The following is a 14,248-nucleotide window of genomic DNA, read 5'->3' on the forward strand; positions in this document are numbered from 1 at the left end:
AATGAAAATAAAATAGGAGGGGTAAAACAGGGATGGACCTATTCAAACAGGGACATAAAAATGTTCCATATTACTGATGCAAGAAGTTCTAAATGAAGCTACTCATAAAAGGTTATATGAAAATAACCTACATGGACATTTATTTTTTGTCTTATAAATTTGTGATAATTTAATTTTAATCTTTCTAAGAAGTTTATTTATTTTAATTTCTATGTTTGACAAAAAATTGTTTTTACTCGCTCAATGAAAACTAATAACCTCTACAAAGAAACACTTTGAAACAAGGGTTTAAAGTGGACTATATGTGTACACATCATTTTTTTTTAAATTAAATATATTAGGCTTAATTGCAGTTTTAGTCCCCTTATTTTAACTGAATCGCACAAGTAGTCCCCCCATTTTGTTTCTCCCCAGTTTTGGTCCCTCAAACAGAATTTTAGTTCAAAACTTGATGAAATTTTATTTTTTTTTTGCATTTATTTAAGTCACACAATGTCTCAAAATCCCATTTGCAACAATTATACCTAAAATATATGATCATAAATGGTGTAGTATAGCTTTAAAAAATGAAATTTCATCAAGTTTTAGACGGAAGGACTACTTTCGCAATTCAGCTAAAATAAAGGGACCAAAACTGCAATTAAACCAATATATTAATATGTAATAATCACTCAATCTCCAACCTAGCTCTTTCTAAAAAAATTACTAAATGAATCCATCAAACAAATAGAATATATTGGAAGTCATTTATATATTTTTTAAGTCTTAAATTCAGATGATTTTTTTTTTATTAAAAATGATATTCATTTAATTAAATTGATAGAAATTAGATCGATAGAGAATATTACAATTTAAAATTGATAATGAAGAATTTACAAATAAACTTACAACATTCACGTTAATAACATAAAATAACTACGAATTTAACAAAATTTATAAAAATAACAAAATTAAATTGTCTTTTTTAACTCAAAATGAGAGGTACATACCCGTGGATTGAAGAAAAACATATAATTTCGATGAAACTTTAAATTAATAACAAAAATATTCATGCTAACATTGAGCATATTGCGAAGACATATAATGTAACTTTTTTTCCAGATAAAATTGTTTGTCTTCCCTTGTGAGACAACTTCACTCAACCAAACAAAATCCATTATCTCTCCCTTCACATTTAAACTACTCAACCTAAATAGTTTACTATTTTTCCAAAAAAAAAAAAAAAAACTAACTCTAGAATCTGATATTGATAACATTGAACGTGCTTTTGTTATTTGAAAATGGCAAATGAAATACAATATAAACAAAACAAGATTAGATGTAACCAAACAAAGCTTAGCACTTTCCATTTGGTAGTCATATGATATGATATAATTATATGAGCCGTCATTCAATATCACCCTTCTACTTCTAATACAGAGGAAGTGCATCTCCTCCAAGTTTTTAAGATCAAGGTTGAATTTTCATCCACCGTAGAGAAAAATATGCCAATATACGGTAACCAAAAACCATGGCTATTAGAGCAACAACTTCATTGTAACCACTGTCAATTCTGATTCCATTTATGCTTGGTGTAATATGTTCATATTGTACCTTCAGCAATAGGTTGTATGTGTGGTAGTTGAATGATAGGTACCGAATCCATGATATAAATATGGGCACTTTCTGTCAAATTTAGTAGCATATGTTTCAATTACTTCATTAATACCAATATTGGACTAGTAATTTAATATCTTCAACATTTTAAAAAAAACATTTAACTAGTCCTTTTAGCTCAAATGAGAAAAGGCATTTGTTATACATTCTAAAAAAAAAAGTGATTTTCATGTTAAATAATTTAGAGATTATTTGTTAGAGATTTTTAAAGAAATGAGAAGTTATTTAATATTTGTCTATTGTAGTGAAAATTACTTTTTTTAATAAAAAAATCTATTTAATAATTGTTTTTTTTTAAAGTTACTAAAATCAACTTCTCAAAAACTAGTTTTTAGATTATTTCATATTGTCATTTGAAAAAAACATATGTAACAAATCTATCCAATCTTTTTAAAAGTGATTATATTTTTTAAAAAATAATTATTTTCCAAATCAAACACAACCAAAATATCAAAATTCAAGAAAACACGATTTTGACATTATAAGAGTTTAGTGTAAACAAATTTATATCTGATTTTAGAAATAATTACGGTTAAAATTAGATTTTTTTATGATTTGACAATTATAATTAATTGATAGTGTACGAAATTTACATCGACGATATGTATATCAATTAAATAATTAAAATTTACCTTTACAAAGAATCCCCCAGCCAACATGAAAGTCATGACAGTGACTGAAGCCAAAGTTGTTGCCCTTTTCAAGTCCATTAGTGTAGCTCCAATAGCAAGTCCAAGTCCCTGCTTCATAATCACCAGTAACTAATTACAAGTCCATTCTGTTATTTATTTACTTACACATCATATTCTAAATTACTACAATACATACCTGAGCTGCCACAACACAAAGAAAAACTGTAAGAATACTAAGGAAAAAGGGTCCCACACTTAGTCTCAAACCAGTCATGAAATAAACAACAATAAGGAAAAGCACTGGCAATACAAGGTCTAGTGGAAGGTCACTTGTAGTTCTAGCCACAAAGTATGCACTTAATCTGTACATATCTGTTGCTCTTTCCTTATTCAACATTGCTCTCTCTTGAGGAAATGTAAATATTGCTGTGAACACAGGAAAGAATCCCCAAAACACCGCGATAAAGAAAAGCAATCCTGCCTGTAATACATAAGTAAAGTCTGATTAATAATTATTTCATTTAAGGACCGAACTCCGATATTTTAAGAAATAGTTTACCTGGTCTTGAAGACCCTTTGGGTTGCTAGCATCTGATTGCCACCAAAGTAACCCCAATATGACAGCAGTGGAAAGAACTTGTGTTATTCTCAACCAGCTAAAATATTCATGCCTACGTTCTTTGAATCCTCTTGAAAACAATATTGTATATTGCTCAAACCAACTTGCTCCCCACTGTCTTTTACGCGAATAAACCTTAGACTTCACTTCTTCGTCGAGTGGAATTGGATCCATTAGTTTTTTCTTCTCTGTTTCCGCTACTCGAGTCTCATATGCCTCCACCAGATACTGTTAAAATTTTATCAAAGATATAAAAGTTAGTTACACTAGTTAGAAGTTAGTTGTTCTAATTAGCTATATAAGTTAACTTGCACTGCAATCAACATTCTCATTATCAATACAACTTTTAGAATAATAATAAAAAATGGAAAGTTGAGATTTTATTTACATCTTGTACAACTGCAGCTGATGGTTTTCCATTGGATGTTTCAACTTCTACATTTCCCATATGCACTTTATCCTCTAACTCTGATGGTACAGAAATATCATTCATGTTTCCATTTGCAAGGTCTAATAAAAACTCTGCTGGATTCATTGCAATTAGAGGAGTACAACCTATAAATCCAAAGTAGTCCATTGCTTCTGATGCTTTTCCAAAGTAAAGCAAGTTCCCTTTTCCCAAAAGGATCAACTTGTCAAATTTGTGAAAGAGTCTACTTGATGGTTGATGAATTGTTGTCACTATAGTTTTACCAGCCTGACATGATAAGACCATAAAAAGTGAGTGATGGCGAAAATATTATTTATTTATATATTTAAAAAGTGAGTGATTAAGGTAGTATGAGTAGTATTTGACTGTGATTCTCTACGGTGTAAACAATTGTGATGCAACTGCAACTGCAATTTAAAACCTTATATTAAATGTTAATGTCTCAAAGGGAAGAGGAAGAGTGAAAAGAAATACCTCAGCGATGTCATGTAGCATTTGAACAATTCTCAAGGCTGTTGTAGAATCCAAACCAGATGTTGGTTCATCAAGAAACAAAAGAGAAGGATTGATAATGATCTCATTGCCAATGCAAACCCTCTTCCTCTCTCCACCAGATACTCCTCTAACAAATGAACCTCCTATCATAGTGTCTTGGCACCTGTTTTCACATACAAAAGTATTTGTCTATAATTCTATATATATTAAACTGCACTATGTTCTTTCCATGCATGATTATGACTTAGTTACTCATAATAGTAATAATAATTGAGATTCTAGTGGAAACTTTAATAGTATAATTTACCTCTCCAAGCCTAGCTCATAGATAACATCTAAAGCCCTTTTTTCCTTTTGCTGTCTGGTTAATGTTTTTGGCAACCTTAAACGAGCTGCATATGTCAATGTTTCCTTCACAGTCAAGTGAGGAAACAGAACATCATCTTGTGTCACAAATCCAATCCTGTCAAATTCATTCTTCAAATTGTAAGTACATACCGAAACAATTTATGACACGTTCAAAAGCTCTATTCAAACCTATTTAGATTGCCTTATTTGAATTTATCTATATAAATAAACATTATTTGAATGAATTTATAAAAACAACTTATAACAAGTTCTAAAGTTATTTCCAGCTTATTTCTATAATCTCTGTGAGATAACTTATGAAAACATTAGAATTACTAATACCTGCTCTTAAGGAACTTGGAATATGGTTGGTCATTATAAGTGATAGAACCACCAACTGTTGGTTGACATGATCTAGCACCAAGTAAATTTAACAAAGATGTTTTTCCACTTCCAGAAGGACCCATCAATGCCAAAACCTCCCCTGGATTTACACAACCACTGATCCCTTTCAATATGTCTTTCTCCACACTTGTTGTCATACCCTTAATCACTACCTTGTATGTCACATCCGTGAACTGCACATTATTCCATAAAAAAAATTATATGTAGACTCATCTAAGTAACATAGTTAAAAAAAATCACAAAAATTATATGTAGAAGCTCAATACACTTAAGCATTTATTTATAATAATTTGAAAATTGTATCTAAATTCTAACTATTAATTAATTTTCATACCCTTGTTTCTCAGCAAAACCTATGATGGGTTCCAAGGCAGAACCTAGGTGAAGTCTTTAAGCGTTTGATAAATACTAATGAATGTGTTGATGCCCTGTTGCAGTTGCAGGCATCAAAAAACATTCATCAAAGCAAGTATATAAATGTTTTTATATATAATACTATCACCTAGGTACATATTTGGTTAATTAGTCTTGTACATTGAGGTAGGTCACATGTAATAAAACTTAATATACAAGACTGAACCTGACTATGTTATTATAATTGTGGTGTTGATCGTTAAATGTAGCTTCACCATTGCCTGCCCAAATTAAATACATAGCACTAAATCAAACTAATGCTCTAGCTAGGTGCAGGCAAGGAATGAACTATATATAATAGTAGGACACACTTTAAATGTTGTTACCTTTAGATATATTGGCAGAGTAGGTTCCGTTTGAAACTTTGGCTTGTGAATTCCAGCTTCAATATCCTCAGCTGCAACATACATTGTAATTAATCTCTAATAAAAAAAAAATATGTATGCATGGTAACGATTTTTATATGAATGAATGACCAGTACTAGATGTTAAAATATGTACTCTACCAGTAATTAGTTTACGTAGTTACAATTAGTAGGATTTCAATGAAAATGCTAGTTCATGAGTATGTGGTCCTTCAACAAGAATAGTAGGACAAATATACATATCTAAAAATGTTCATTTATAAGAACCTAGCACATGGATACTTGAAGAAACTTCAGAAGGATCGTATCGTTTTGCAGTTAAAAATACAGGTACGGTATTCACATGTTATGATGGATTATCATTATATATAAATATATGTGTCTAATATATCTCATAAAATAATGTATGTTTCTTGTCCCTAAAAAATAAAATATATTTATATTTCAACCTATTTATTCTTATAATTACTCACGCCTAATCTACTATACAGATTTTTATCATATCTCTAATTAGAGTTGTCAAATGAACTAATCTCATACATTTTTATTTAACGAGTTCGATTACATAATTGGACCAAATCATAATTGATTTGTTTGTAGTTGGCTTCAAATATCTAAGGTTGACACAATCACTATGGGATATATGGCCAACCTGGCCCTTTTTTTTTATCACTTTGATCTATTAAGTTATCACAATAATCTATTTTTTGAGATACAATGGAAGCTTGTGCAACTGTTTTTTTTACATTAACATTAAATATAATTAAATTTAAGTCTTATTCTTATAGTTGAACCAAATTAATAATTTATATAAACTTTAAAAATTTTATTAAAGAAACTAGTTTAATGTATTTATTTCTATTAAGTTTACATATTTAAATATAACTTTATTAATAATTTTTAAATTAAACAATAATTATTAAAATCTTTACTCAATAATTTTTAAAAAAGTCCCAAAGATATTGAAACTAAGCTGGTTGGAAGTCCGATGAACCAAACTAACGTCATTCCATTTTAAATTTGGGTAACTAACTAGCTTGAGTCAAAAAGATTTACTTATTTAGTATGGTTTTTTTTTCCCACCCTTATGGTGTGATTGATTGAGGGAACTAGGAAAGAGCGTAAAAATAGATAAATAGTAAAAAGAGATAAATAGATAAGAGAAAGCGTGAAAAGAGAGAAAGATGTGAAAAATAAAGAAAATTTAAAGTTGATTTGTATAATAGAAAAACAAAATAGAATTGTTATCTCTCTTCTCTTTATTTGGTCGGATGAAAAGTGAGAAGAAATCATCTAATTATATTTAAAAATACTAAAATGCCCTTAACTATAAAACATATTATTTTAATTGAATTTCTCATCTTTTCATTAGAATCAAATTAATTAATTTTAATTAAATTAATAAATTCTTTAAATTAAAATATTTTTGTATTAAGTTCATTAATTTAGTTATTTGTTTAATTTAATATAATTAACTTATTAAATCCACTACAAATTTCCATTTTCTTTATTTAAGTAAATTAATTGTTTGATTGATTAAATAGTTTTACTTTGAGTTCCGCATATATTGCCCAACCATCGAATGTTGTTCGTTTCCATTACAGTGTAATTGCATGATAATATAATAATTTATAATTTAAAAGTGTAATTGCATAATAATAATAATATAATAATTTAAATAAAAACATGGCAACCATTAACTAATATGGACAGTAGATATGACTAAAATGAGCAGCAGGTATATACCGAAAACAAAAATTATTTTGTCTCTTTCATTTGTTCGATGAAAAAATTAAAAAAAGTAGTATGATCTACATTTTAACCATTCTATCTTCTCTTTTTTTAAGAAAATACAATTTCTCTTATATTTTTCTCTCCTCTTACTCTCTCTTTATTATATTTATCAAAACAAACATATCTTTAATATTTTCAAAAATCTCGTATATACATTTGAATTACTTAATTTAAAAATAACCAATCGAAATACAAATTGGATGCTTTGGAGAATAATGGTGGGAAAAAATGAGTTTACAGCCTACACTATATTAAAACATGGGTGAATGGAGCAACTAGGTCTACTTGATTAGTCCATTGTTTGTTGAGGGTAGTGATTGACTATTAGTCTAATTGTTATCCATGTACCCCACACAAACAAAATAGTACCCATGAATCGGACGTTAGAGGGGAAATACATGAAACGATGATTGCCAAAATTAATTAGGTGTATGACTAGGGGGGGGACCATAGCCCATAGATAGATAGCAATATGGATCATACAAGTGGCTCTTAAGGAAAAGCACATTGGGACAGTAACATAATATCATTGCCACTGTTTTGGCCCTTTCCGTTGTAGAACCACTCTGACTCACTTGTTCTTTTTTACCGTTAATCACGGATTTATAGTTAGAGGTGGTTGGTTGGTTTGGACCCAACCCAACTAAGATACATTCACGTATCTTTTAATATTTTCTAATAAGTTTCTTTAAAGTTTGTTGGATTAAATATAAAATTGATAGAGTTGTACATGATTGTTATGGTCGTGCAGCTTGTAGTGTTATAATTAGTGACAAAATTTGTTGCTACTTTGAGTTGATTTAATGTGAATTTAAGAATATCATGTTGCATGTTAGTTTCCTGAAATTATTGTTGTTATTAAAATAGTCTACAAAAATATATTACATTTTTTATAGTCGGACTTTCATGAATCATAATCTTATTATTTGGTCTATTAAAAATAAGTGATTTCATTGCATTGAGATAGTTAAAATGATTAAATTTATTATATCTCATATTATTAGATAAGACAGTCAATTTATTGCTAACATAATTGTTAATTTGGAACTTCATATATATTAATAGTTATTAGTGAAATATTTTTCCTTATATTATTTCAAATATTTTTTTTTATAGAAATATTATTGATCTTCTTGAATATAGATTTTATTTATTTATGTAAATGTTTACTACACTATTTTTTTCCGTCACTTTGATTTTATTTCTCTGGATTTTTCAGGTAAGGTTTGTAATAAATCAATAGTTTTTATAGATTATTTTCTTGAATTTTAGTATAGTTCCCTCAAATATCTTATATTTTTCTTTTTATTTTCTAAAAAATATTTTGAGTACTTCAAATAATAAATAATTGGTTTTAAATGTCAACATAGTTGAGAAGTCATATTAATCATGTAATGTCTTTATACTCTATTTTTGTTTTAAAAAAATAATCTTTCACCGATAACTTTTTCTTTTTGTCATTTCTCCGATAGTTTTTATCTTTAATGAATTAAATTTCTTAAAGAAAATAAATAGTTGTGGGGTGTAAGATAATTTAGTTAAAACTTTACGATACCAAAGAATATTCCCCAAAATTTTAGAAATGATGCTCATTCAAGTGCTGCTATACTTTCCAATTTTTATTTTATAAATTAGTAACTTTCTCCCTGTATATTTTCAGCATGAAAGATCATGTTTATGTTTAGTACAACATTATATGTAAGTATTAATACAAGTTTTATTTTTGTCTTTAGTGTTTTATTATTATGTTATTCAATATAATCAACATCTTATATATATAATTATTGACGTACTGAAGCTTACCAAATGATTAGTAAACACAAAGGTATATATATGTACAAAACAATGTAAATAAAGTTTATATTTAAAATTTAAAATGAAAAAAAAAAAAAAAAACAGAAGCTATATACTCCACTTGCTTGTAAAAAATAATCATTAAGATAGTAGCTAACGTTATTCCACGTACAAAGGTATATGTTGTGGTTACCGTATTGCCACACAAGAAAATGTATTGTGTAACCTTTTGTTCTTAAATTAAAAGTGACCATGAAATGTCAATCATATCAAACTCGTGAACATCTTGAAAATGGAGTGCGAAAGCCTTCCGTACCTCAAAACTTTTTCACTCATCACTTTCATTTATATCATCTCTTTTTTCTTTTTATTTAAAACTATATCTGCAAATGTTAATCTAATATTTAAACACATACACTATCGTGCGCATGTGTCCAATTTTTTCGGTCTCGCATTTTTTCGTTTCATTTTTTCACTCTTTAATTGGATAAAGAATACAAAATTGTTAAAATAAATAATTTAAATTAATTATAAAGTTAAAAGGAAAAAATTACACTAAAAGTCGATATCCTCTATATATAAAGTTCAGTTACATGATTTGTTAAAGAGTAATAAATTTATAAATAAAATATTTTAAATAATTAAAGCATAATAATAATTATTATTATTATCATTATTTTTATTATTAAATTGTTAAATTAAATTCTATATAAACAAGGAATAAATTAAAATTAATTTGAATTTATAACATAATTGCAGAATAAGATTAATGTTGACAAGTATATAAAGAGTTATATAGATGAATTGAATTTTCAGTAAAAAACAAAAAGATGAAGTAAATTATAATGAACTTACGGATATCATCATCACTGAATGGTTTGGAGCTAGAGATTTCATCAAGAGGAATAGAGAATCCAGTGAAAGAGAATGAGAGTCCCAAACTTGAAGCTCTACTAAGGGCAGCACCACTACTAACATCATCCAAATCAACTTTCAATGAAGTTTGGGCACTCCTTGCCTTCCTTATGTGTGTGTTTCTTCCGCTCGGCGACGCCCTCTTGCTCGACTTCCTTATCAAACTCCCACTACCACCTTCCACCACTCCGCGTATTGACTCACTTGATCCTGGTGGCGATTTTAAAGATGCTACCACTGACTCTACTAGTTGATCTGATTGTGTTCTCATTATTCCCTTTGAATAATTTTCGTCCTCCATGCCACCACTAATAAAATTAATTAAACCAACAAATTAAAAATCACTTCATATATATATTTCTAACTACTTGTTTAAAAAATTAAGAAGGGTTCCAAAATGGTGTGACATAAATGAATCCATATTTTATCTATTATCACTAATTGAAAATGTTGAACTATATAGAATGAGACTATAGAGAAGGAAATTTTTCTCTAAGCTTTGTGTGATCACTAATAGATAGCTACCATTTTTTTTAATTAATTTTCGTATAGATAATTCAACTTTTTTATAGCTAGTTTTGACACTTTGAATGGCTAGTGTTCGACAACAAGGTAGAAAAATTTGATTAAAAAATTGGATCTTATACACTATTGTATGATGCAACATGTAAGAGCCATTAGATTAAAAGAAATTATGTAAGTAAATTTAATTATTTTGATGACCGTTGTATCATACAACAAGAAAAAGTATTTATAAACATAACTAACTTGGTGTGTAACAGAAAGTGAATGGTTGGATTTGGCTTACCGTTTTTGTGAGAAAGGAATGAGGAGCAAAGGAAGACAGTATAGTATAGTATTGAGAAGAAATTCGCGGGATTATTATATGAAAATGGAATAGATCTAGCTGACAGCATATACCAATCATGTGGAGCTAACTCTATATAAAAGGCCAGTTAAGACACTAGATGCATGCGACTCATTTACCAAATTATCCTTATGGTTGATCTTTGTAATTGTGTATTTGTGTTGTGTCTACTCATATAATAATTGAGTGACTCTTTGTGATAAGTACTGAACTCGACATTATGATACAATCATTATTTCCCAATAATATAGGACTCCTTTGAAAAAACAAAGTCATATTTAATATTTTAATTATATTAATTATTTATATATCGATGTATTTTCAATTATTTCACAATTTTTTCTCCAATTAATGTTATAATAGGGACTTGTTTTTTTACAGAAGTTATAACATAAACTTAGTAATTTTATTAATTTATTAAGGAATATAGATATTTGTGATTTCTTAAATAATTAAGGAATACATATATTTATAGATATAACTATCATTGTATTTCATATTCATTTATTGATGATAGTTAAAAAGATTTATTTATTTTATCTTTTGATAATCGTTAAATTATGTGTCTTGTGTTAATCGTGAATTTTATCTCTAAAAATAAATGGATACAATATTTTTGTTATCTCTATATATGATGTTTAACTTATTTGTGTGATTACTCTTAAGTTATTAAATAACAAACCAACTCAAAAATAATTCGAGACTCGATTTGATAATTAACTTATTGAACTTGACTCTTGAATCAAATGAATCAAAATTTAGTTGAAAATTGAGCTTGCTAAATAAATGAATTGAATTTGATCCATATATGTATAGTCTAACTCACTTGGTTCATGAACCAACTCAAAATTGTATGAAATAGATTTGACTTGAGAATTGTACAAAAAAAATTAATTTACGTATGTAGGTATTAAAATGCTTAAATATGATATTAGACACATTATAAATATTATTTTGAAACAAAATAAAAATTATTTGAAAAAATAATAATAAGTAGTTCTTTAAATAATTTGAAAGTTACTAAAAAAAGACGTACAACTCTATTGTTTATAGAAAATGTTCATGTGTGCGAAGATGTTCATGTGTGTAATGCTTTGGTTGATATGTATGCAAAATGTGGGGAAATTGGAAAAGCTAAATTGCTTTTTGAGGAGATGAATGAAAAAGATACATCGTCGTGGAATGCTTTGATAAATGGTTATGGTGTCAATGGTTGTGCGAAGGAAGCATTAGAAGTATTCGCAACAATGTTACGGGAAGGATTTGAACCAAATGAGATAACAATGACTAGTGTGTTATCTGCTTGCAACCATTGTGGTTTGGTAGAGGACGGAAGAAGATGCTTCAAAGAAATGGAGAGATCTGGAATTGCGCCTCAGATTGAGCATTATGGTTGTATGGTTGCCCTTCTAGGAAGGGCTGGATACTTGGATGAGGCTGAAAATTTGATCTTCTGTGTTGTCGCTCTGTCTGTTGCTTCTTTTGTTTGATTGCTAATCTCTCTAGTGATTTGCTTTGTTGCTTCTCTCCATACTGAGTGTTCTATGTGTTTGCTCTTCTCTCATGTGGTTCATCTATTTGGTTGTTTATCTCCTTGTTTAGTTTGGTTTGGTGTAGTTTGGTTTGATATGATTTAGTTTTGTTTGGTTCTATTTGGTTTGGTTTGTTTGGATTTGGTTCCGTGGTGCAACTTCTTTGGTTGTTCCTATCTGTTGATTTTGATATGGGTGTTCCGTGGTGCTACTTCTTTGGTTGTTCCTATCTGTTGATTTTGATATGGGTGTTCCGTGGTGCTACTTCTTTGGTTGTTCCTATCTGTTGATTTTGATATGGGTGTTCCGTGGTGCTACTTCTTTGGTTGTTCCTATCTGTTGATTTTGATATGGGTGTTCCGTGGTGCTACTTCTTTGGTTGTTCCTATCTGTTGATTTTGATATGGTTGTTGCTCCTTTTTTTTATCGCTCCTTTTTCAGTTTGATTTTTTGTTGGCTTGGTTCTTCTCTTTGATTGTTGCTTCTTCTTTGGTGACATCATTCTTGTCCCCCCAGCTGTCCAACCACCTCCTACAATTGTTGATCCTCCTCGTTACCCCTCTCGTCAACTTTGTCTGAGCCTTCTTCCAATAAAGAGTATGTTCTTGATCCTCTTTGGCAGCAGGCTATGACAGAAGAACTATATGCATTACCCAAAACCAATACTTGGGAATTAGTACCTCTTCCTCCTAGAAAACGTGCTATTGGGTCTCGTTGGGTATACAAGATCAAAACTCGTCATCATCTTCAGCATGGAACCATTACTCTACCATTTGTCTCGTCTTCTTTACAAATTGCTAATTTGTTCACAAAGATGCATTCCATTAAACGTTTTCGTTTTTTAGTTGACAAACTCTCGATGTTCCATGTTAATGCATCGTGAGTTTGAGGGGAGATGTTAGATAATATTATTATATATTAGTAGTAAGGGTATTTTAGACAATTCTATTCTTTTATATATATATATATACTCATTGTAATCCTATTAACTTTAGTTTTGGTTCATTATATGTTATGAAACCCTAGAGTGATTGTTTCTCTTTTTCCTCTTTCTTCCTCTTTTCATTGTTAACATTATTGTTCAAAGTTGATTATTAAGTTATGTCCAACACTTGAATATCTCACATTCAATGAACTCTCTTCAACAATTTGCTATTGAAATCTCACATTGAAAAATATACTCTCTTACACTCTCATTTTCTCTGTATAAAGAGAGCACCCTTACCACACGAGACAATAAAAAAATAACAAGAAAATTGATCTATTAGTCTATTTTAAATTACATGGACTTTCATTAACTTTTTATTAATTTTGATTGATTAATATTAATAAAATAGATTTATCATAACTCAGACATTTATGTTTTCAGGTGGAATTAGTTTTTATCTTCGTCTTTTATCACTTGGTTTGGCAGTTAGATAGTTAACAATTAATAATTGAGTGGTTGTTCGAATAAGTTATTAACTCACAATTCTGAATTCAACCTTTGTAACCATAGTTATATACTTTTCATTTTTTCATCATTTCAAAAACAGGAATTTCAGTTTGTTTCTTCCTTACATTTTTGTCTTTTGATTTATTTGATAATGAGTTATCAAGTTAACTAAACTTAAATCGAATTAATTTCAAACTAATTTTTATCTGGAATGAAGCCAAACTAAGCCTAAATATTTGAAGTAAGTCAACTCGTTTTTCAGCCATAATCCTTGAAGTCCCGTGATGATAAACATAATATGTAAGTATGAGATTGAGCTTACATCAACATACATGGACGCCGAACCAAGCCAAATATACCGTACACGTGTTAGGTGTTTTTAATTTTCCATGCAATTCTTGGACACATTGCATGATTGTCTGTCAAATGGTTGGAGTTTTGACGTCATTAATGTCAAGTAGCAAAAAAGCTTTTGGTATTAATGAAGGTTTGGACCGATTACTCTATCAATTCATATGTAGCATGATGTGTTTTTTTAGCTAGAGT

The 14,248-nt window shown here is 29.0% G+C and overlaps 1 protein-coding gene across 4 annotated transcripts; it reads right to left on the bottom strand.

Moving 5' to 3' along the window:
• Window positions 1–996: 996 nt before the first annotated feature.
• LOC101511748 (ABC transporter G family member 22) lies at window positions 997–10,901 on the bottom strand. Of its 4 annotated transcripts, XM_027332273.2 has the most exons (12): window positions 9,808–9,878; window positions 5,326–5,396; window positions 5,166–5,220; window positions 4,920–5,013; window positions 4,523–4,758; window positions 4,140–4,295; window positions 3,812–3,995; window positions 3,296–3,604; window positions 2,848–3,135; window positions 2,485–2,769; window positions 2,289–2,396; window positions 997–1,665 (listed from the first exon to the last, which is right to left on the bottom strand). In XM_027332273.2, the coding sequence occupies exons 5-12, from the start codon at window positions 4,720–4,722 to the stop codon at window positions 1,450–1,452; spliced, it is 1,746 nt and encodes a 581-aa protein (XP_027188074.1). In that variant the 5' UTR covers window positions 4,723–4,758; window positions 4,920–5,013; window positions 5,166–5,220; window positions 5,326–5,396; window positions 9,808–9,878; the 3' UTR covers window positions 997–1,449. The 4 variants fall into 4 exon arrangements, with proteins under 4 accessions (XP_027188074.1, XP_004494278.1, XP_027188076.1 ...); XM_004494221.4 differs by lacking the exons at window positions 4,920–5,013; window positions 5,166–5,220 and adding an exon at window positions 10,676–10,901 and having other exon boundaries at window positions 9,808–10,175; XM_027332275.2 differs by lacking the exon at window positions 4,920–5,013.
• Window positions 10,902–14,248: the final 3,347 nt, after the last annotated feature.

The sequence above is a fragment of the Cicer arietinum genome, chromosome 3, assembly GCF_000331145.2.
Source record: "Cicer arietinum cultivar CDC Frontier isolate Library 1 chromosome 3, Cicar.CDCFrontier_v2.0, whole genome shotgun sequence".
Classification (NCBI taxonomy): Eukaryota; Viridiplantae; Streptophyta; class Magnoliopsida; order Fabales; family Fabaceae; genus Cicer; species Cicer arietinum.

What these genes read in the sequence shown, in the direction of transcription:
- LOC101511748 (XM_004494221.4), bottom strand. Translation starts at nt 10,168, where the DNA reads ATGGAGGACGAAAATTATTCAAAGGGAATAATGAGAACACAATCAGAT. An exon ending in TCCAAGTTCCTTAAGAGCAG is followed by an intron (nt 4,296 to 4,522) that starts GTATTAGTAATT and finishes TGAATTTGACAG; the next exon opens with GATTGGATTTGTGACACAAG. An exon ending in TATGAGCTAGGCTTGGAGAG is followed by an intron (nt 3,996 to 4,139) that starts GTAAATTATACT and finishes ATGTGAAAACAG; the next exon opens with GTGCCAAGACACTATGATAG.